At 39.8% G+C, this 24,635-nt stretch overlaps 2 protein-coding genes across 5 annotated transcripts in view; one reads left to right on the top strand and one right to left on the bottom strand.

Moving 5' to 3' along the window:
- SRPX (sushi repeat containing protein X-linked) overlaps positions 1–6,159 on the top strand; it is a 100,512-nt gene extending 94,353 nt beyond the window's left edge. For both annotated transcript variants that reach the window (XM_067722586.1, XM_067722587.1), the window contains one exon: positions 5,628–6,159. In XM_067722586.1, coding sequence (XP_067578687.1) covers positions 5,628–5,811 — 184 coding nt within the window. In that variant the 3' untranslated portion in view covers positions 5,812–6,159. The remainder of the gene's footprint in view (positions 1–5,627) is intronic.
- Positions 6,160–14,113: 7,954 nt separating this feature from the next.
- Positions 14,114–24,635, bottom strand: part of SYTL5 (synaptotagmin like 5) — a 220,990-nt gene continuing 210,468 nt past the window's right edge. For all 3 annotated transcript variants that reach the window (XM_067722582.1, XM_067722584.1, XM_067722583.1), the window contains one exon: positions 14,114–15,240. The gene's annotated coding sequence lies outside the window, so the exon portion shown is untranslated. The remainder of the gene's footprint in view (positions 15,241–24,635) is intronic.

Genomic DNA, 24,635 nt, shown 5'->3' on the forward strand with positions numbered 1-24,635 from the left:
AGCAGTTGTGATTTTGGTGTTTTCATGAGATGAGGTGAGCTTAAAGTTTTCTCCAGTTATGCCTAGGAGTGGGATTGTAAGATCATATGGTAGCTCTATTTTTAGCTTTTTACGGAACCTCTGTACTGTTCTCCATAGTGGCTGCACCAACTTACATTCCCACCAACAGTGTAGGAGGGTTCCTTTTTCTCCATACCCTCTCCAGCATTTATTATTTGTAGACTTTTTTTTGAGAAAATAATATTCATATTTATTTTACTTAGTATAACTGGAGAATACCGGCCATTATCATTTGCATTTCTTCATACTGTTCATCTTCAATACATTTGATATTTTAAGAACTTTGCTAAGTCATGGCCTAAGAGTTTTATAGATTATAAGGTACAATTGACATACAATGAACTGTACATACTTAAAGCATAGTGTGATAAGATTTGACATATGTAAACACCCATAAAACCATCGCCACAATTAGAGAATGAATGTGTCTACACTTTCCCCAAAATCTGTAGACTTTTAATATAAATTTATTTATGTATTTATTTTTGGCTGTGTTGGGTCTTCGTTTCTGTGCGAGGGCTTTCTCTAGTTGCGGCGAGCGGGGGCCACTCTTCATCGCGGTGCGCGGGCCTCTCACTATTGAGGCCTCTCTTGTTGCGGAGCACAGGCTCCAGACGTGCAGGCTCAGTAGTTATGGCTCACGGGCCCAGTTGCTCCGTGGCATGTGGGATCTTCCCAGACCAGAGCTCGAACCTGTGTCCCCTGCATTGGCAGGCAGATTCTCAACCACTGCGCCACCAGGGAAGCACTGTAGACTTTTTGATGATGGCTATTCTGACTGGTGTGAGAACTCCTTTGTAGATTTGATTTGCATTTCTCTAACAATTAGCGATCCTGATCATCTTTTCATGTGTCTGTTGGCCATCTGTATGTCATCTTTGGAGAACTGTCTATTTAGGTATCCTGCCCATTGGGTAGGGATATTGGGTTGTCTTTTTTGATAATGTGTTGTATGAGGTGTTTGTATATTTTGGATATTAACCTTTCGTCACATTGTTTGTAAATATTTTCTCCCAGTCCATAAGTTGTCTTTTCATTTTGTTTGCAGTTTTCATTGCTGTGCAAAAGGTTTTAAGTTTAATTAGGTCCTATTTGGTTATGTTTATTTCCATTATTCTAGGAGACAAATCCAAAAACGTATTGCTGTGATTTATGTCACAGTGTTTTCCCTAGGAGTATTCTCCCTAGTGTTCTCCTCTAGGAGGTTTATAGGATTTGTTCTTACCTTTCAGTCTTTAATCCATTTTATTTTTGTAGATGGTGTTAGAAAATGTTCTAATTTTCCTGTCTTACGTGTAGCAGTACAGTTTTCCCAGCACCATTTATTAAAGAGCCTGTCTTTGCTCCATTGTATATTCTTGCCTCCTTTATCATAGTATACCTACCTTTTAACAGTGAGATTTATACTGTGATATTTTTTCTTATTACTAATGAGTGCCCTTTTCAGCTTAAAGAAGTCCCTTTAACATTTCTTATAAGGCTGGTTTATTGGTGGCCTTCCCCTTAGCTTTTGCTTCTCTAGAAAACTCTTCATCTCTCCAATTCTGAATGATTTTGTTGGGTAGTATAATATATTCTTGGTTATAAGCTTTTATCTTTCAGGAGAATAAACGGTTTCACTCCCTCTGGCCTGCTACATTACTGCTGAAAAATCTGATATTTTTATGGGATTCTCTTGTGTGTAACATGCTGTTTTTTCTCATTAGATTCTCTCCATGACTTTAAGCTTTTTATATTTTAATTATAATGGGTCTTGGTATGGGTTTATTTAGGTTCCTCTTTTTTGGAACTCTCTTGGCTTCCTGGATCTGTGTTTTTCTCCCCAGGTTAGGGAAGGTTTCAGCTGTTCCTTATTAAAATAAGTTTTCTGCTGCTTTGTCTGTTCTCCTGCTAGGATCCCTATACTGTTAGTGTGCTTGATAGTGTCCCATAAATCTCTTAAGTTATCTTAATGAAAAAACAAATTCTTTTTTCTTTTAGTTCTCTGGGTGAGTTCCACTGCCTTGTCTTTGAGTTTGCCAGTACTTTCCACTGCTTCACCTGCCCTTGAACCCCTCTAGTGTATTTTTCACTATAGTTACTGTGTTCTTCAGCTCTGTGACTTCTCTTTGGTACTTTTTTATATTTTCTCTCTCTTTGAAGTTCACCATGCTCACTCATTCTTCTGAGTTTGGTGAGCATCTTTATAACCATTACTTTTAACTCTTTATCAGGTAAATTACCTATCTTTGTTTCGTTAAGTTTTTTTCCTGAGGTTTTTCTGTTCTTTCATCTCCTTTTCCATTATAGGTCACTACAAGATATTCAATATAGTTCCTTGTGCTATACAGTAGGTCCCTTTTTATCTATTTTACTTCAGATGCATTTATTTTGCTGAGAGTGAACTGGTAATAGAAAGACATCTCATAGCATTAGGAATTGTAATTAGCTATTCCTTGACTGTCATATCCTGGAACTTGAGGTTGGCTTAGCATGGTTGCATTGTTTGGAAAGATTTGGTGGACTTATAGACCCAGGGCCAGTTTCATGGGTGTGTGACCTGTGCAAGCACACAGGTCCCACACTGAAAAGGGTCTTGTGTTTGGTTTAGTGGTGTGCTGTCACCATCTTGACCTTCTTAATTTTTTTTTTGGGGGGGGGGGCTTGAATTTTGGCCTGAGTTTTTATTTAGCTTAAGTTTTGACAATCGCCTTATCTTTTTACATTTTAATTTTATTGGAGTATAGTTGATTTACAATGTTATGTTTCAGGTGTACAGCAAAGTGATTCAGTTATATATATATGTGTGTATGTGTGTGTGTGTGTGTATATATATATATACACATTCTTTTTTAGATTCTTCTCTCATAGAGGTTATCAGAGAATATTGAGTAGAGTTCCCTGTGCTATACAGTAGGTCCTTGTTGGTTATCTTACCTGTTTATCTATTTTATTATAGAAGAACATATTCATCTGTTTCTTCATTTTACTTGGCTCTCTGTTGGTTTCTATGCATTAGAATATGCAACAGCCGCTTCTGGTCTTGAAGGAGTGGCCTCAGGTAGGAGATGAAACTTATTATCCAACCCTGCCCTAACTCTTGTCTCTCAGATCTTTGTGATTGTCTATATAGCTTATTTTATTTGTAATAGCTCCCAGAGTTTCAGGGTGTGCCAAGACCTGTTAGTGCTCCAATGGAGAGGATCAGTCAGCACCTAGATTCAGGCTGATTGGAAGGCAGACCCTCAGGCAGCAGCTTAGCAAGTAGACGCAGTCCTGAGGGTCTGCAAGCATAAGGCCTGTTGGCCACTGGAGCCAGGCAAGAGAGAGAGAGATGTAAGGTGCTGCTGGATTTAGCAAGGCAGGAGGAATGCAAGAAGATGTCTCTGCTAGATGGAACGTAAAGGTGGCAACCTGCTGGAAAAGAAGAGATTAGAGATGGTTTCTGCTGGCTTTTAGCAAGGTGGAGGGAGAGTTTGAAAACTGCTTCCACTGGCACATCCCTGCCCCACTCTGATGCTTTAAGGTTATTGAATGAGCCTATTCACATAAAGTGTGGGTACTTTTCAAACGGATGCTTCTGCACTGTGTCTTGGGGTGTTTCTGAGTTTGCGACAGCCCAGCAGATCTTGTGGGTGTGAGCCCTGTTGGTTTTCAAAGAGATATCTTGGGGTTTGTCTCTCAGGCGTGGGTCTTAAAAGCTGGAGTGCCTGATGTGGGATTGGAACCCTTTGCTCCTCAGGGAGAAACTCCAGGTTTCCAGTTCCCTCCACATGGGTGGGGGCAGTGACTGGGGCTGGATGTATTGCTAGGTTTTTGGACAAGATTGTGTCTCAGCCTCTTCTACCCACTTTGGTGCGATTTCCTTCTCGCTTGCCTGACATGCAAGAGTCCTAGTTTTTCGCTTTCTGGCAGAGAATATTGTTCCATATGTAGTTGTAGATTTGGTGTGTCCGTGGGAGGAGGAGGGTTGTATTTTTTTTTTTGTCTAGTTCTCTAGAAGATTCTCCAGGAGTTCATTTCAGTCTGACATTTGTGTAACTCTGAACTGTGGCTGGTACCACCCCTCATCCATTGGGTGTCTATCCATCCCCTGAATTTCTGTGGTCTCTTAGCCATGGCGGATGCATTTCTGTACCTGTTGGTAGCCTGCTGCCCTGACCACTCATCTCCTCTCGTGGCAGTTTTCCCTCATAATATTCTGTTAGTCAGGGCACAAAGCTCACAGGAGGAATGCGTGTGGTAGATGGTAGCACCATTGGGGGGGGGGGGTTCTATCCTGACTTAAGTACTGGACCACCCCATGCTCCAGGTCCTTTCCCACAGGTTCCAGCCACCACAAAGTTGCGTAGCCTTTTTTTCCCTACAGACTTTCCTATTTCTCTGTTTTCCTGGGTCACCCCTGCCCTAGGACTTCCCCCTTCTCCCCCTGCCTCCAAACTCTAAATATTCCTCTTCTTAACATTCTCACCTCACTTTCATGCTTTACGTTTACATGTTCAAAAACTCATTAATGCACTTCTTGAGGTCCCCTCTTCTTACCACAAGAAACCAGTGCAGACACTGTAACGCTTTTATCTCTACTCACTAGAAGTGGATTAGCAATTTAGTTTCCCATGGGGATAAGATAGAAAGTATTCCCTTCTTCCTTGAAAGTCCCTCATAAAAGGCATAAGAAAGTGTCTTCTCCAGATTTTGTTGTTCAGTTTAGCTGAGTGTGCTCTTTTTTCCCTTGGTCTCAGCTTATCTGTTTGTTTGCTTTCTCTGGCTTTTTTCATCTAAACATGGTACTGAAGTACATTCTTTTTTACAGTTTCAATTCTAATGGGGGTAGAATAGAAAAAAACAGGCCCTTGAAATCAAATGCTTTTTGAAATTGAGGTATAAAAAAAATTCTAATTAACCAAGTCCTTCAGCCCAGGGTGAAGAGCCAGTTCGATTCCCTCTATGCAGTTGTGAGCTCGATGGGCCAGAGCTACAATGTTTGGAACGTCATCTCAATCAGCTTCACCTGGGCCAGGGTTTCTCAACCTTGGCACTATGGACATTTGGGGCCTGATCATTCTTTGCTGGGGAGAGGGCTGGTCTGTGCATTGTAGGATGTTAGGCAGCAGCCCTGGCCTCCAACCACTAGAGGACAGTAGCACGCCCCCTGCCATTGTGAACACCAAAACTTGTGTTGATAACCAGTGATAACCAATGACTCTAGTGGGTATGTGGTTGTGCAAACCTAGTCTGCGAATGGGGGTTGACTCCAGTTTAATACAGAAAAATTTTGTTAGCATTGTCATACATGCCTTGGAGCACCTATTGGTACATAGCACCACTGCAGGTCTAAAGTCTTCCTGGCCACTAGACTCTAAAGCCATGCTACTCAACCTGTCACGTGCACACCAGTCTTCAGTGGCTCTTACTCATCATATAGATTCTAATCCAGTAGGTTTGAGTAGCAAGGGTCTAAAGGGTAATTCAGTCCTTTGTGGTATTAAGCCTTTCTCTGCACACAGTGTCATTCTAGGACTCTAGTGGGTCCACCAGAAGCCTCGGGGAGCCAGTTTTGACCTAGGCTTCTCTTTTCTTTGCCCTAGGCTGTTGCTGAGAATCCCACTCTACTCCTTCAGTATGGTGCTAGTGGATAAGCACGGCATGGACAGGGAGCGCTATGTCTCCCTGGTGACGCCTGTGGCCCTCTTCACCTTGATCGACACTTTCCCCTTGAGAAAAGAGGAGATGGTCCTGCAAGCTGAAATGGGCCAGACCTGCAACACCTGATGTGACGGGTCCTCTCTCGGCAGTTCCCCTTCTCTTTCTATATCCGTGCTATGCACACAGGAAGGCCTGGAAAATATCCTTGATGTACAGATTTTTATTTGTAATTTTTAAAGTCTATTTTATTATAAACTTTCTTTGCACTTAAAATATTAACACTGCTTTTTGTACTTTGAAGTATTCCAAAAAATATGAATGGTACTCTTAACTCCATCATGGCTGGTTAATTTGGCAGAGAAAATAGAACCTACAACCATACACATGCTTTCAATGCCTTTTCTACAGTGTGACACATCTCTATCTATCTATCTTTTTTATATAAAACTTATTAATAAAATATTTGGGAGCAAATTTACTAAAACTCATTTTCTTTTTCAAGCACTAGCCATACTTGCTCACTGTGGTCACAGGTTTTAGGACTGTGATTCTTGGCGTTTGTTTTAGGAATGGAAAAATGAGTCTTGTCAGGAGGAGCTCAGTTGAGCTGGGAGAGCTGAACATGGAAGGGTCAGAGAAGCCAGTTAAAGCAACAAGCCGAAAATGAAAGAGGTAAGAATTTAATCACTTACTGTGATGGCATAACCAAGAAGCTAAAACTGGAAGTTCCGTTGTATATTTCTCCATCTTCTGTTTCCTCCAGTGGACCAGTGCACCAGTTGAAGGTCACGTGGCTCACCAAAGACATGGGGTTGTTACACTGTTGAAGGAGACCCAGCTGTGGCAGTTTGATGCACCCTGGGGTCATGGAAGGGCGAGGGTCTAGGAGTGGAAAAGTACTGGATACTGAATCAGTGGGGAAAAGTGTCTTCAGATTCCCCTCTTCCTCCTATAAGGTCCCAGCACAGGAGCGTGAAGACCTCTGCCCAAGGCCTCAGAGACCTAAGAATAAACATCACGTGGGCTAGGAATGCAAATATGTGAAAGGACATGAACAGTCCTTGGCTACAGTTGCAGCCAGTGACTGTGATTCATTGACTGTATACCAGTCTGTGTTGGGAGAGCAGCTTTTCCTTATGAGACCTTCCAGGCGAAGCCTTTGTAACTGCCTAAGGTTGGGCCTGAAAAATCATAGTTTTATAACCAGGAGTTGGACTCTTTTAGCTTTGCCAGCCAAACATTGAGGGGAAATTTCCATCTATTCCTGAACAAATAACAAAATCAATGATGGAAAGTCCAAATTCCAACAGGAAGGTTTAAAACGAGAAGCAGATTTGATACTTCTGAACATTAGGCAGTGACTGCTATCCTGTGAATAGGGTTATATTTCATTTACAAATATGTTTTTTCCCCCCACAAAGCACACTAGTAGGTGCTTTGACCTCTGTCTCCCTCAGATGTATCAGATAAAAGGTCACTGACATGGTTGGGAGAGGAATGTTAACCAATGACTAGTTTGTTTCAAAAGATCATTTGTCACACAATTAAGTAAACATATCAGCCCACATTAAAGCTTCCTGTCTGTGAAAAGCCAGCTTGTGCCCTTTGGCCCATAACCTGGAAGCTTCAAGCCTTGAGGATGAGCTTATGTTTAAGGACCGCCCTGATTTCTTCAAACAAGTCTTCCTGATGAGCTTAGAATATTACAGACACTTTGCCTAATGAGATACAGACTATTTGAAGAATAAGTGTACTGTGGTATTTTAAAAAATTACATATCCAGAGCCACGTCAGCATCATGGTAACATGAGCCTTTCCTTTTTTTCCTCCCCTCTAACGTGTAATTGGACATCTGTAAACAAAAGCGCCCCTGCACAGCACACCAGGACACCCGAGAACTCCATCTATCTGTGCATACGAAAGTGGGTGGATAGGACCTCAGAAGAACGCCATCTATCTGTGCATACGAAAGTGGGTGGATAGGACCTCAGAAGAGCCTACAGAGCTAAGGGAATTGCAGAAGCAGTAGTGGCAGCACCAGCGGTGACCTCTCTAGCAAACGAGGTGAAAAGTAAAAGGGGGTGAGTGCAAGGCTATCAGTCCCTGTGGGCTGCAGCTGGAGGGTCCCGTTGCTCTTGAGCAACACCCTGCATATCTGAAGAGAGATATCAATGACTGTGGTGAGGGAAAGGGAACTGAAGGAATATATCTCCTGCTATCTGCCCTGAGATGCCAGCAAGAGGTCTGCCCATGGACTTCTGGGATCCAACCCCCCCCTCGAAGAACCCCCTACCAGGCCATGGGCACACCCAAAGCCCCAAATTTTAAGCACACATCCCCTCACACTCTGCTGCCACCTTTTAAAAAAAATCCCCCCCGTTTTTTTCCCCCATATGTACATTCCCAACCTTAGTAGGGAGTCAGCGCCCATTAAGAGAAACCAAAACGTTTGCTATAGTGCCACCTTCTGGAAAACAAAAGGAAGGGTCTTAACTACCAACCTCCTGAATTGAAGTAAACAAAACCTTACCTAAATAAGACAGGTGCTCCCTATTCCAAACGCAGCAGCAGAGGCACATTTTATCAAAAACTATGGAAAAAAACATAGTTAACAGGGTATCACAAAAAGAAAATGACAATTCTTCAAGAACTGAATCCAAAGATACAGAATACTGCAACCGAACTGATAAAGAATTCAAAATAGCTGTTAAGAACAAATTCAATGAGCTGCAAGAAAACTCAGAAAGGCAATTCAGTGAACTCAGGAATAAAATTAATGAACAGAAGTAGTATTTCACCACAGAGACTGGTTATTTTTTAAAGAATTTCAAACAAAGATTCTGGAGCTGAAGAACTCAATAAATGAGAAAAAGAATGCATTAGAAAGCACTGGAAACAGAGCAGATCAGATGGAAGGGAGAATAAGTGAGCTTGAGGATAGGAATTTAGAAATGATTCAGGTATAAGAGGAGAGAGAATTAAGATGAATGGGTATACCAGAGGGAGAAGAGAGGGAGAAGGGGGCAGAGATCTTATTTAAAGTAATAACAGGTGAGAACTACCCAAATCTGGGGAAGGAACTGGATTTACAAGTCCACGAACCTAACAGAACACCTTATCATCTCAATGCAAAAACACCTTCTCCAAGACATATAATAAAACTGTCAAAAGTCAATGATAAGAATTTTAAAGGCAGCCAGAGGAAACCCCCCATTAGGCTATCAGGAGAAACAATGGAGAGACAAAATAACCAGAAGTCAAAAGATAAAATTGGCAGTAGTAAATCCTTACATATCAATCATCACCTTAAATGTAAATGGATTGAACTCACCAATCAAAAGGCACAGAGAGGCTGGATAAATTTTAAAAAAATAAGACCTAACTATATGCTGCCTACAGGAGAGTCTTTTTAGCTCTCAAGACACACATAGGCTCAAAGTGAAGGGATGGAAGATGATACTGCAAGCAAGTGGAACCCAAAGGAAAGCAGGCTTAGCCATACTTAGACAAAATAGACTTCAAGCAAAACAAAATGGTAATAAGGGACAAATAAGGTCATTATATGATAACGAGGTCAATACATCAAGAAGATAAAAGAATTGTAAATATATATACTCCCAACACCTAAGTTGTGAAATATATTCAGCAAATACTATTATGTCTTAAGGGATAAATAAGAGTAAAGTAATAGTGGAGGGCTTCAATACCCTGCAATCAGTAAAGAACAGATCTTCCAGACAGAAAATCAATACGAAAACATTGGAAATGAACCATAGATATAGAACAAATGGACTGAAGAGACATATACAGGATATTCCATCCAAAAAGAGCAGAGTACTGATTCTTCTCAAGTGCACATGGAACATTCTCCAGAATACATATATGACAGGACACAAATCTTAGCAAATTTAAGAAGACTGAAGTCATACTAAATATTTTTCCTAACCACAATGGTATGAAACTAGAAATCAACAAGAGGAAAGTGAAGAGCTCTACAGATCTGTGGAAACTAAACACCCTTGTAAATAACCAATGGGTCAAAGAAATCAAAAGAGGAATAAAATTGTCTCGAAACAAATGAAAATGGAAATACAACATATCAAATCCTGTGAGATGCAGCAAGAGCATTTCTGAGAGGAAATTTTATAGCAACAAATGCATAATGCACTCAATCCCTTGGTATCTGCAGGGGATTGGTTCCAGGACCCCACTTGGATACCAAAATCCAGGGATGCTCAAGTCCGTTACATAAACTGTCATACTATTTGCATATAACCTCTGCATATCCTCCCATATGCTCTGGCATATCTACATTACCTATGATACCTAATACGATGTAAATGGTATGTAAATAGTTGTAAATGCAAGGTAAATGCTATATAAATAGTTGCTGGCATGTAGAAAATTCAAGTTTTGCTTTTTAGAACTTTGTGGAATTTTTCAAACAGTTTTGATTTATGGTTGGTTGAATCCCCAGATCCAGAACCCATGGATACAGAGAGCTGACTATATTAAGAAATTAGAAAGATCTCAACCTAACTTTACACCTCAAGGAACTAGAAGAAGAACAAATTAAACCCAAAGTTAGCAGAAGAGAGGAAATAATAAATATCAGAGTGGAAATAAATGAAATAGAGACCAGAAAAACAATAGAAAGGATCAACAAAGCTAATAGCTGTTCTATAAAAAGATAAACAAAATTAACAAAACTTTAGCTAGACTTAACTATGAAAAAAGAGAGTAGACTCAAATAAATTAGAAATGAAAGGAGATATTATTGCAAAGGATACCACAGAAATACATACAATCATAAGAGATTACTGTGAACAATTATATGCTAATAAATTACATAAACTAGAAGAAATACATTTTTAGAAATACACAACCTACCAACACTAAATCAGGAAGAAACAGAAAAACTACGCAGACCAATAATAAGAGATTGATTCAGTAATCAAAAACTCCCGAAACAGAAGACTCCAGGACAAGATAGCTTACCAGTGAATTCAACTAAACATTTAAAGAAGAATTAACACCTTTCCTCCTCAAACTCTTAAATACTGAGGAGAAATGAACACTAACAAAGTTATTCTACAAAGGCAGCATTACCTTGATATCAAACTAGATAAGGATACCACAAGAAAACTATAGACCAACATCCCTGATGAATAGAGATGCAAAAATTCTCAACAAAATATCAAACTGAATTCCAGAACACATTAAAAAGATGATATACCATGATCAAGTGGGATTTATCCCTAGGATTCAAGGATGGTTCAACATATGCAAATCAAAAAATGTAATATATCACATCAATAAAATGAAAGATAGGGGACTTCCCTGGTGGTGCAGTGGTTAAGAATCCACCTGCCAATGCAGGGGACATGGGTTCAAGCCCTGGTCCAGGAAGCAACTAAGCCTGTGCGCCACCAGGGAAGTGGCGCGGAGCAACTAAGCCTGTGTGCCACAACTACTGAGCCTGTGCTCTAGAGCCCGTGTGCCACAACTACCGAAGCCCATGTGCCTAGAGCCCATGCTCCACAGCAAGAGAAGCCATTGCAATGAGAAGCCCGCGCACGGCAATGAAGAGTAGCCCCCACTCACCGCAACTAGAGAAAGCCCGCACGCAGCAGTGGAGACCCAACACAGCCAATATAACATTTATTATAAAGAAATAAATAATAAATAAATAAAAAGAATAAATAAAATGAAAGATAAAAATCACATGATCACTTCAATAGATGCAGCAAAAGCATGTGACAAAATATAACATCCTTTCATGATAAAAAACCTTTAACGGACCGGGTATAGAAGGAACATACCTCAACATAATAAAGGCCACATATAACAAACTCACTGTGTGGAAGAGTGAATCTGAAATGGTTCAGTAAAAACATAAAAAAGATGTTTTTGCTGAAGAAGAAGAAGAAAGGAAAAAGGCCACTCCAAAAGAAAGCTAGTAAAGAAAAAAGAAATCCTGTCCTGATAATGTAGTTTCCCTGGCTTGCTCATAGTGGACTGTGGAGCAGGAATGGCTCTGGAGATGTTTCAATTAAAAAATATTCATAGCCCAAAAAATATTATACTCAATGGAGAAAAACTGAAAGCTTTTCCTCTAAGATCGGGAATAAGACGAAGATGTCAACTCTGAACACTTCTATTCAACATAGTGGTGGAAGTCCTAGCTAGAGCAATTAAGCAAGACAAAGAAATAAAATTCATCCAAATCAGAAAGGAAGAGGTGTCACTATTTGCTGTTGATATGATTTTATATAGAGAAAATCCCAAGGAGTCAGTTTAAACTGTTGGAACTAATCAACGATTTTAGTACAGTTGCAGGATACAAAATCAACATACAGAAATCAATCACATTCCTTTACACTAATGAAGCAGCATCTAACAAAGAAATAAAACTATCCCATTCACAATAGCATCAAAAGCAATAAAATACTTGGGAATAAATTTAACCAAGGAAGGGAAAGTTCTGTATAATGAAAACTACAAGACTTTGCTGAAAGAAACCGATGAAGACGCCAACAAATGGAAAGACATCCTGTGTTCACGGATTGGAGGAATTAATATTGTTAAAATCCCCACACTACCCTGAGCCATCTACAGATTCAGTACAATCATCAAAATACCAAAGACATTCTTCACAGAAATAGAATAAACAACCCTAAAATTGGTGTGGAACCATGAAGACCCCAAATAGCCAAAGCAATCCTGGAAAAAAGAACGAAGCTGGAGGTATCAGACGTCCTGATTTCAAACTATACTACAAAGCCATATTAGTAAAAACAGTACAGCATTGGCACAAAAATGGACACATAGACCAACGGAACAGAGAGCCCAGAAATAAATTCCAGCATATATGGTCAACTAATATTCAATAAGGGAGCCAAGAAGACCCAATGGGGAAAGTATAGTCTCTTAAAAAAATGGTGCTGGGAAAATTGGAGAAACACAAACAGAAAAATGAAACTGGACCCCTGTCTTACACCACTTGCAAAAATTAACTTGAAAAGGATCAAAGACTTAAATATAAGCCCTGATAACATGAAACTCCTAGAAGAAGATGTAGGGAAGAAGCTTCTTGATATTGGACTTGGCAATGATTTTTTTTCAACATGGTGCCAAAAGGACAAACAACGAAAGCAAAAATCATCAAACTCAAAAACTTTTTCACAGCAAACGAAATCATCAGCACATTGAAAAGGCAACCTACTGAATGGGAGAAAATAATTGCAAATCATATAGTTGATACGGGGTCAACATCCAAAATATATAAAGAAGTTACTCAATAGCAAACAAACAATCCAATTAAAAAATGGGCAGAAAATTGGAACAGACAGTTTTCCAAAGAGGACATCAAGATGGCCAACAGGCACACAAAAAGATGCCCAATGTCACTATTCAGCAGGGAAATGCAGGTCAAAACCACAAACAGATATCTCACACCTGTTAGAATGCCGATCCTCAAGAAGACAGAGACAACAGGTGCTGGTGAGGAGGTGGAGAAAAAGGAACCTTGTACACTGCTGGTCCGAATGTAAGTTGGTCCAACCCTATGGAAAACAATATGGAGGTTCCTCAAAAAATTAAAAATAGATCTATCATACAATCCAGTAATTCCCCTTCTAGGTATATACCCAAAGGAAATGAAAATGGGATTTTGAAGAGATATAGGCACTCCTGTGTTTACTGCAGCATTATTAACCATAACCAAGATATGAAAATAACCCAAATGCCCATCAACAGATGAATGGAAATAAAGATATGGCATATATACATAATGGAACATTATTCAGCTGAGAGAAAGGAAGATACCCTGCTATTTGTGGCAACATGGATAGACCTTGAGCACATTATGCCAAGGAAGATAAGTCAGAAAGACAAGTACTGCATGATACCACTTACACGTGGAAACTTAAAAAGTCAAACCTGTAAAAAACAGAGTGAAATGGTGGTTACCAGCGGGTAGGGGATAAGACTGATGTTGTTTAAGGGTACAAACTTGCAATGAGTAGTAAATAAGCCACAGACATCTAATTCACAGTATAATGAATATAGACAAAAATATATACTAAAATTATGTAAAGTCATAAATACTGCTACAATCGCAATCATGTTGCAATATATAAATATATCATAGTAGCACATTATACATCTTAAATCCACAAAATGTTACGTGTCAAATTTATTCAATAAAAAATACATATATATACATGCATGCATACATACATAACCTACACCAAAATTTGGGGCCATTTCAAAGATTAATAGGCTCTCTTCTAGAGGACTGGTTTTTCACTGCAAATCTTACAGGACTTTTCTATGTGTCTTTTGGACCCCATAAAAACAAACAATCCTCAGTTCTGCTTGGTCATACTGTTTGGTACCGCAGCACTTTTACATGTGCATGCGTGTGTGTGTGCGTGTGCGTGTGTGTGTGTGTGTGTGTGTGTGTGTGTGTGTGTGTGTGTAATGAAGCAGCAGGCAATTAAATTGGCGGAACTCAAGCTCTGTTTCGGTAGACAGCAGCTGGAATCTCAGTTCAGTTCTTTTAAACTTCCCTGGGCTACTTGGAACCTGCCCCTTACTCCCGGCCTGCACATGAGTGGTACAGTGACCAGTGAGAAATTTAGGTAGTTTATATACAAAATCTGGAGCTCCCCTTCTCTGCTGCCCATTTCTGGTTATCTCCTTTCTGGGATTTCCCTTCTGACTTTTCAGTTGCTATGGTTGCTCCTGCCCTTTCCTCTGGTTCTTCAAACCACTAAGACTATCTTCATTTAAGCCTCCTCCCCAACCCCAGCATGGTGCATATAGCAACCTGCCCTTACACAAAACCCAGCAAACCCTGATGATTCACCTAGCATACGTACCCCCTTCCAAGTGATGACCGCCCTCTGCTATCTGCCTGTTTTTTGGTCGCTCTTCAGTACCTTCAGGTAGTTGTTTTCTTTTATATTTTGTCCACATACAGTTGTCTGTGGGAGGTTGGTCTAAGAGGAACTGCTTGACCATTATCAGAAGGCTTAGTGAAGGCTAAGCCAGAAGGTGGAAGAGTCCAGGCCATTCCCAGAGAACTGCAGATTTCACCTCTACAAGCCGTCAGCTCTTGGGCTTGAACTTAGATGAATGGGGTGGGGAATAAAAAAAGGCAATGAGATCATCCAAAGCACATTGAAGAAAAGATTAATGTCCAACATGCTGGTAACTATATTATGCATCTACTTATGCATTAAAAATTACCCCAAAGCTTAGTAACAACATAACAATAAACATTATCTCTCACAATGTCTCTGGGTCATGGATTTGGGAGCAGCTTAGCTAAATAATCCTGGCTTGTAGTCTCTCATGGGGTTGCAGTCAGATGTTGTCCAGGGCTACAGTCATCTGAAGGTTTGATTGAGGCTGGAGGATCCACTTCCATGGCAGCTCACTCACATGACTGGCAAGTTGGCAGTGGTTGTTGGAGGAGATCTCTGTTATTCCCCAAGTGGGCCTCTTCACAGAGTTGCATGAGTGTTCTCATAACAAGGTGGTTGGCTTCTTCCAATGGAAGTGATCCAAGAGAGAACAAAGTAGAAATGACAATATCTTTTATGACCTAGCCTCAAAAGAAGGCGGTTACTTCCATAGAATCCTACTCATCACATAGGTCAGCCCTATTCAGTGAGGGAGGGGAGTATACAAGGGTATGGATACCAAGAGGTGAGGATCACTGTGGTGGGGGGGGGGCAGTTTGAAGACTACCTTCTACAGCATCTAAAATCTTTTATATTAGAGACTCATTCAGTGATCTTTAGGACAGGGGCAGTATGGTCGATAATGTATATAGGTTTGCTTAATATGTATTCAACCCTTTTTAGCATGTAGATGATGAAAGACATACAAACTATTATATTCCCCAGAGTCCTTTGCAGCTACAGTCTGAGAAGTGATTAAGATTCCATCAGTCAAGGGGAGGTTGGGGGAGGGATGGATTGGGAGTTTGGGGTTAGCAGACGAAAGCTATTATATACAGGATGGATAAAAAACAAGGCCCTATTGTATAGTACAGAGAACTATATTCAATATACTGTGATAAACCATAATGGAAAAGAATATGAAAAAGAATGTCTCTATATATGTATAACTGAATCACTTTGCTGTATAGCAGAAATTAACACAACACTGTAAATCAACTATACTTCAATAAAAAAATTTAAAAAGAAACAAAAAAAGATTCCATCAGTCAGAGGCACTCAAGTGTGACTTGGCTGTGAAACTAAATCAATGCGTGGAAAGAGAAGATAAATGCAGAGCATGCACATTACTGGAGGTTGTGCTTTATAATGTTGTGTTAGTTTCTTCTGTATAACAAAACGAATCAGCTATACGTATACATGTATCCCCATATCTCCTACCTCTTGCGTCTCCCTCCCACCCTCCCTATCCCACCCCTCTAGGTGGTCACAAAGCACCGAGCTGATCTCCCTGTGCGATGTGGCTGCTTCCCACTAGCTAGCTAGTTTACATTTGGTAGTGTATATATGTCCATGCCACTCTCTCACTTCGTCCCAGCTTACCCTCTCCCCTCCCCTTGGGACCATGGCTTCTTGATGGTAGCAATAATGGAGTAGTTCTACAACAAGCAAATCAAATGGTAGCTTCCCAATTTGGTAGGCAAATTCCTGATCTTATGGCTTCTTGGCAGCTCCCTTGGCAGTCCCAACTGGTTCAGGGAGGTGTTCTCCGAGTTCAGCATAAAGTATATTTCTTCAGTCTTTCACCTCTAGATAAGGAGGAAATCCTTTCTGTTTAACTCTAGCCGTAGTAGATTCTATTTTCTGAAATTAGATCTTGAGTGATACAGCAAAATAAAAAGTGTAGTTTGCAGGGACTTCCCTGGCAGTCCAGTGGTTAAGACTCCACACTTCCAATGCAGGGGGTGCAGGTGTGATCCCTGGTCAGTGAACTAATATCCCACGTGCTGCTGTGCAGTGCGGCAAATAAAAAAAAAACCTGTAGTCTTCAAACACTAGATTTGTTGGACTTTTCTTCCTTGAAATTCTATAGTCAATGGAGATATTCAAGTACCTCTTGGAGAAATATCACACAAGCCATCATGAAACCAATCAGCACAAATGACCATTTTTCTTCAGCAATGCTAATCGTCCAGGTGGAGGAAGACAGAAGGCATGTTGGAGAACTGATCTAGGGATGGAAGGTTGTGCTAAAGGTGGCAGGACAAGGTTGAGGGAGTTGACTGTAGGACTGAGAAAACGTGATGACCCAACGAGGTCCAGGATCAGTCTAAAAAGAAATAAGGACAGTAATGGGACTAACATATTGAAAGAATACAGGGAAGGGCTAGTGATCCCCAGGTGGTGGAACATTGAGTGTAATGGGTATAAAGATAGGAGGCATTTAGAAAATAGGTGGTGACAGCCAAAGAATGGAGGAAAACATCCTTGGAATTGGGATGTTAGAGACTTGGATGGGTTGTCCACATGAATGATAAGACCTCTTGGCAAGAGTTAAGGCAGAGAAGATAAATGAGATTCAAGTTCCAAAGGCTTATATAAGTGTGGAGGAGAGAACAGAATGTAGTTTGGAGGCTGTAAGGGGAGGTTGATGGAAAGTCATATGCTGGGGGTAGGAATCTCAGACAAGTCTTTTGCTTAGGTTAGGTCAAAAATGAACAATAATTGGAAAGGGCGGTGGAGAACTGGGAAGATATCAGCAGTACCCTTCAACCAAGAAATATTGGAGTATGAAAGAAAGAACAAAGGAAACCATAAACAAGACCAAAAGACAACCCTCAGAATGGGAGAAAATATTTGCAAATGAAGCAACTGACAAAAGATTAATCTCCAAAATCTACAAGCAGCTCATGCAGCTCAATATCAAAAAAACAAACAACCCAATCCAAAAATGGGCAGAAGACTTAAATAGACATTTCTCCAAAGAAGATAAACAGATTGCCAACAAACACATGAAAGGATGCTCAACATCACTAATCATTAGAGAAATGCAAATCAAAACTACAGTGAGACATCATCTCACACCGGTCAGAATGGCCATCATCGAAAAATCTACAAACAATAAATGCTGGAGAGGGTGTGGAGAAAAGGGAACCCTCTTGCACTGCTGTTGAGAATGTGAATTGCTACAGCCACTATGGAGAACAGTAATGGAGGTTCCTTAAAAAACTACAAATAGAACTACCATATGACCCAGCAATCCCACTACTGGGCATATACCCTGAGAAAACCATAATTCAAAAAGAGACATGTACCAAAATGTTCATTGCAGCTCTGTTTACAATAGCCAGGAGATGGAAACAACCTCAGTGTCCATCATCGGATGAATGGATAAAGAAGATGTGGCACATATATACAATGGAATATTACTCAGCCATAAAAAGAAACGAAATTGAGTTATTTGTAGTGAGGTGGATGGACCTAGAGTCTGTCATACAGAGTGAAGTAAGTCAGAAAGAGAAAGACAAATACCATATGCTAACACATATATGGAATCTAAGAAAAAAAATGTCATGAAGAACCTAGGGGTAAGACAGGAATAAAGACACAGACCTACTAGAGAATGGACTTGAGGATATGGGGAGGGGGAAGGGTGAGCTGTGACAAAGCGAGAGAAAGGCATGGACATATATACACTACCAAACGTAAGGCAGATAGCTAGTGGGAAGCAGCCGCATAGCACAGGGAGATTAGCTTGTTTAGATGTTTAAAAAAAATGTCATGAAGAGCCTAGGGGTAGGACGGGAATAAAGACACAGACATACTAGGGCATGGACTTGAGTATATGTGGGGGGGGGGGAGGGTAAGCTGTGACAAAGTGAGAGAGTGGCATGGACATATATACACTACCAAACATAAAATAGATAGCTAGTGGGAAGCAGCCGCATAGCACAGGGAGATCAGTTCGGTGCTTTGTGACCACCTAGAGGGGTGGGATGGGGGGGTGGGAGGGAGGGAGATGTAAGAGGGAGGAGATATGGGAACATATGTATATGTATAACTGATTCACTTTGTTATAAACCAGAAACTAACACACCATTGTAAAGCAATTATACCCCAATAAAGATGTAAAAAAGAAAGAAAGAAAGAACAATATCCTCTTTGAAAAGTGATGCAGGAGAAAGTCAGGATTTACTTAGGATCGTTCTGAAAAGATACCAAAGATATAGGAAGGTTAGCTTACTATGAAGTGTGTGTGTGTGTGTGTGTGTGTGTGTGTGTGTCTGTGTGTGTCTGTGTGTGTCTGTGTGTGTCTGTGTGTGTGTGGCAGTGGTGCAGAAGGCATCAATCACAGAAAGGTCCGGGAGAGAGTTCAGCTGGGGCCTACTCAGAGCAGTATGAGAATAACAGGACAACAGAAGACTAGTGAGAGGACTGGCAAGACGTCTCATGCTTATAACTGGAGGATTATAGAAATCAGCATGGATGAACTTGACAGGCTTTGAGGTTCCCATGCTAGGGTACAATGTTTTGGGGCCAGAACTGACTCCCTTGGTGATTTCTAAGTATCCTGTCCTAGACTTCAAGGCAGGAAGATCTAGGTCCAGCCCCCCACCCTGGTCAGAACTGGCTCTATGGTGAGGGCTGGGCCCGGCTCTTCCTGTTTCAGGGTCTAAGAGAGGTTACACAGATTATCATCATGAGTTCCACAAGAAGGTGACAGGATTCCCTAGAGAGTACAGCTGACTCTTGAACAATGTGGGAGTAAGGGGTGCTGAGCCCCCCTCCACAGTTGAAAATCTGCATATAACTTTAAAGTGGGCCCTCTGTGTCTGTGGTTCTGCGTCCATGGATTCAACCAACCTCAGATCATGTAGTTAGTTCTGTAGTATTTACTATTGGAAAAAAATCCACATATAAGTGGACCCACACAGTTCAAATCTGTGTTGGTCAAGGGTCAACTGTAGTTGGTTCCATGTATGGGGCAGGAAAACTCAAAAGGGAGCCTGAGACATCTTGTTGTTTTCAGAAGGTCAGAATACTTTCAGAGGTAACTGAGGTAATATTTTTTTTAAGTGAAGATAAGGAGCCCCTGCAAGTGAATAATAAAATACAAGTTAAAAAGTTAGCAAAAGAGGGCTTCCCTGGTGGCGCAGTGGTTGAGAGTCCGCCTGCCAATGCAGGGGACACGGGTTCGTGCCCCGGTCCGGGAAGATCCCACATGCCGTGGAGTGGCTGGGCCCGTGAGCCATGGCCGCTGAGCCTGCACGTCCGGAGCCTGTGCTCCGCAATGGGAGAGGCCACAACAGTGAGAGGCCCGCGTACACCAAAAAAAAAAATTAGCAAAAGATTGAATCAGACAGTTCAAAAAGAAGACATATGAATGCCCGAAAGCTCATGAAAAGATGTTCAACATCTTTAGTCATCAGGGAAATAAAAACTGAAAACCACAATAAAATACCTTTGGAAAAACCGGTAATTTCTTATAAAGTTAAACATACTTCCCTAAGACCCAACGATTCCACTCCTTGGTATTTACTTAAGAGAACAGAAAATAAAGCTTCAAAAAGGCTTGAAGCTTTATTCATCATAATCCCCACTGGAAACGGCCCAAGAGAATATATAAACTGACTAGATGGAACACTGCTCAGCCATAAAAATGAACAAACTACTGATATGTGCAACATAGAGATGAAATTCAAAATCATCTTGAGTGAAAGAAGCTTGACCCAAATGAATACATATTGTATATAATTCCCTTTATATGAAATTTGCAAACAGACAAAAGTAGTCTGTAGTGACAGAAATCAGCACAACGGTGGTTTCATCTACCAGGGGAGAAACTGATTGCAATGAAGCATAAGAGAAACATCATGGGGTGTTAGAATTGTTCTATCTTGATAGGGATGTGGGTTGCACGGCTGTATACATTTTTCAAAACACATCCAACTGTACACTTTAAATAGGTACATTTCATTGTAGGTAAATTATTCTTCAACAAAAAAGTAAAAAATGAAGGAATAAATAAGTCTGAAGAAAGAGCTAATAAAGGCCAACTGCTTACAGTATGAATACCAAATATATGACAACGATCTATGTCAACTGGAACTATAAGTCCACAATGATGTAAAATGGTCAAAAACCAGAAAGCATGTTTTAAAAAGACATATATAATGATGTGAATCAATAACAAAATGCAAGTACAAGCAAAGGATGTTAGACAGAACAACATCAGAAGCACATAGATAAGACAATCTAAAATTAGAATCAGTATGTGGATTGTGGGAAAATAGAGTTTCTAGAACACGGCACAGCTGGAGGAGGACATATTTTTCAAGGACATGGTATTGACTGCTCTCTCCCCACAGATGAGGACATGGCCTTGCTGATCTTGGTTCAAATATGAGAAAAGACAGTAATTCCATTTCATTTAACAGCAGTGTAGCTCATACCATACGAACTCTCCTGCTGATAATTATAAATCTGGAAAAACAACAACAACAAAAGAAGTCACCTGAGTTCACTGGAATTCAACCAAAAGCAGGCAAAGACTACAGAAGATACGACCCTCAAAGAATGGAAGCACACTGGATGAGATCCACATTTAGTGGGCTTTTCCTCAGAAGCCTCCTCCATTTGCTTGGTGAATTGGACATGGAGCTCAAGCAGAAGGATGCAGTCTTACTGAGCTAAGGATTCGCAAGACAGAGGTAGAGTGGCTAGAGAGGCTAGAAATTGAGGAGCAGACATGAGAGAAGAGAAAGCCACAGGGAGGGAGGCTCCACATATGCCTCTAAATTCAGCTCAAATCCTTAACTGACCCCTGAAGTGTGCATGTGCAGAGCAAAGTTCCAAGGAGTCCAGGGGCAAAACAACAGCTGAAAGAATAGTTGAACAGACATCTCAGTAGCTGGTCAGTGCCAGAGACTGAATCAAGCAAGGTAAAGGGGCTCTTTGAACAAGTTGGGCTTCCACTGAAAACCCAGAAATAAAGACTAAGCCTCTGGTCTAAGGTAAACTGAAATAGATCTGCTCAACAAAGCCTAAAACCAAACCTCCACAAGATCAAACTGATGAATTAGTAATTTAACTGTGCAATAGCGAAAATGAGGCTAGCCTATGTGTGTAAACATTTCCTTAAACCAGTAGCTCTCAAACCTTTGGAGGACTCCAAAGCACTTTCATTTATGTTAGTTACATCTACCAATATATACTGTGCTAGAAATTAAAACTGAGAAGAAATCAATCCCATTCACAATTGCACCAAAAAGAATAAAATACCTAGGAATAAATTTTTTTTTCATTCATGTGTCATATTTATTGAGCACGGCACCTTTTTTTTTTTTACTTGTTTAAAATTAATTTTTATTGGAGTATAGTTGCTTTACAATGTTGTGTTAGTTTCTACTGTACAGCAAGCAGACGAAGGCGCAAGGTAAAATCCCCCAAGACCAAATAAATGAAGAGGAAATAGGCAATCTACCTGAAAAAGAATTCAGAGTAATGATAGTGAAGATGATCCAAGATTTTGGAAAGAGAATGGAGGCACGGATCGAGAAGATACAAGAAATACTTAACAAGGACCTAGAAGAACTAAAGAACAAACAATCAGTGATGAACAACACAATAACTGAAATGAAGAATACACTAGAAGGAAACAAAAAGATCCTAGGAATAAATTTATCCAAGGAGGTGAAAGACCTGTACACTGAAAACTATAAGATATTGATAAAAGAAACTGAAGGCACAAGTAAACAAAAAGATATTCCATGCCCATCGACTGTAAGAATATTGTTAAAATTTCCATATTACCCAATGAAATATACAGATTCAATGCAATCTCTATCAAAATTTCAATGTAATTTTTCACAGAAACAGAATAAACAATTCTGAAATTCATATGGAACTACAAAAGACCCTGAATAGCTAGAGCAATCTTGAGAAAAAGGAACAAAGCTGGAGGCATCACACTCCACTCCCTGATTTCAAACTACATTACAAAGCTATAGTAATTGAAACAGTACGGTATTGGCCTAAAAACAGACACACAGACCAATGGAACAGAAAAGGGAGTCCAGAAATAAATCGATGCATGTATGGTCAATTAATTTACTATAAAGGAGCCACAAATATACAATGGGGAAAGGACAGTCTCTTCAATAAATGGTGTTGGGAAAACCGAACAGCCACATGCAAAAGTATGAAACTAGATCACTATCTTACACTGTACACAAAAATCAACTCAAAATGGATTAAAGACTTAAATGTGAGACCTGAAACCATGAAACTCCTAGAAGAAAACATAGGCAGTAAGCTTCTTGACATCATCTTGGCAATGATTTTTTTGGATCTGACTTCAAAAGTGAAATCAACAAAAGCAAAAAGAGTCAAACTAAAAAGCTTCTGCACAGCAAAGGATATCATCAACAAAATGAAAAGGCAACCTATCAAATGGGAGAATATATTTGCAAATCATATATCTGATAAAGGGTTAATATCTAAAATATATTAAATCATACAACTCAATAGCAAAACAACAAGCAATCCAATTAAAAACAGAGAGAAGATCTGAATAGACATTTTTCCAAGGAAGACATACAGACGGCCAATGGTACATGAAAAGATGCTCAACATTACTAATCATCAGGGAAACGCAAATCAAAAGCACAGAAATATCACCTCACACCTGTTAGAATGGCTATTATCAAAAAGACGAGACAGATAACAAGTGTTAGTGAGGATGTGGAGAAAAGGGAACTCTGTGCACTATTGGTGGGAATGTAAATTGGTGCAGTCACTATGAAAAACAGTATAAAGGTTCCTCAAAAACTTAAAAATAGAACCACCATATGATCCAGCAATTCCCGTTCTGGTTATTTATCTGAAGAAAATGAAAACACTAATTCAAAAAAATACATATTCACCCCCATGTTCATTGCTGCATTATTTACAATAGCCAAGCTATGGAAACAACCTAAGTGTCCACTGATGGATGAATAAAGAAGCTGTGGTATATACAATACAATGGAATATTATTCAACCATAAAAAAGAATAAAATAATGCCATCTGCAGCAACATGGATGGACCTAGAGATTATCATACTAAGGGAAGTAAGAAAGCCCAAGAAGGACAAATATTATATGATACCTCTTATACTTGAAGTCTAAAAAACAAACAAACCCCAAGCTCAAGAACAGACTGGTGGTCACCAGAGAGATGGAGGTAGTTGGTAAAATGCGTAAAGGGGGTCAAAAGGCACAAACTTCCAGCTGTAAAGTGAGTAAGTCTTGGAAATGTAATAACAGCAAGGTGGCTATTGTTAATAATATTGTATTTCACATTTGAAAGTTGCTAAGAGAGTGGATCTTAAAAGTCCTCATTGCAAGAAAAAAAAATTTTGGTAAATACGTATGGTGACAGATGTTAACTACACATATGGTGATCACTTCACAATATATACAAATATTGAATCACGTTTTACACCTGAAACTAATATGTCAGTTGTACCTCAATTAAGACTCAAAAAGTTTTAACTAATTTATATTTCAATTCATTTAGGAAAAAAATAAACTCATGTTGATGTAGATAGCACATTTTTTAGAAAAACTACATATGCTTCTCAAACTTTTTAAAAAAGCGAGATGTGTGGCATCATTTTGCATGATTGCAAGTCTCTTCAAAGTGCGCCATAAAAGCAGACTTCTAGATTTTCATATATGCTTTTCCATTCAGTCTGTTGCAGTATCAATGTTGTTTTGATTGAAGTATATGAAGAAAATCTGATTTCACAGAATCATATATTTGGAAAAGAGAAATAGTTTAATAGCCTTATTTAGATAACTGTGGATGGTTTTCTCTTACATTTCGCCAGAACTCAGCAAGTGGTAGTTCCTTAAAGATTAATGTCACTATGGGGAGGGGGAAGGGTGAGCTGTGACAAAGCAAGAGAGCGGCATGGACATATATACACTACCAAA

Source organism: Pseudorca crassidens, chromosome X, assembly GCF_039906515.1.
Source record: "Pseudorca crassidens isolate mPseCra1 chromosome X, mPseCra1.hap1, whole genome shotgun sequence".
In the NCBI taxonomy this organism is placed as follows: Eukaryota; Metazoa; Chordata; class Mammalia; order Artiodactyla; family Delphinidae; genus Pseudorca; species Pseudorca crassidens.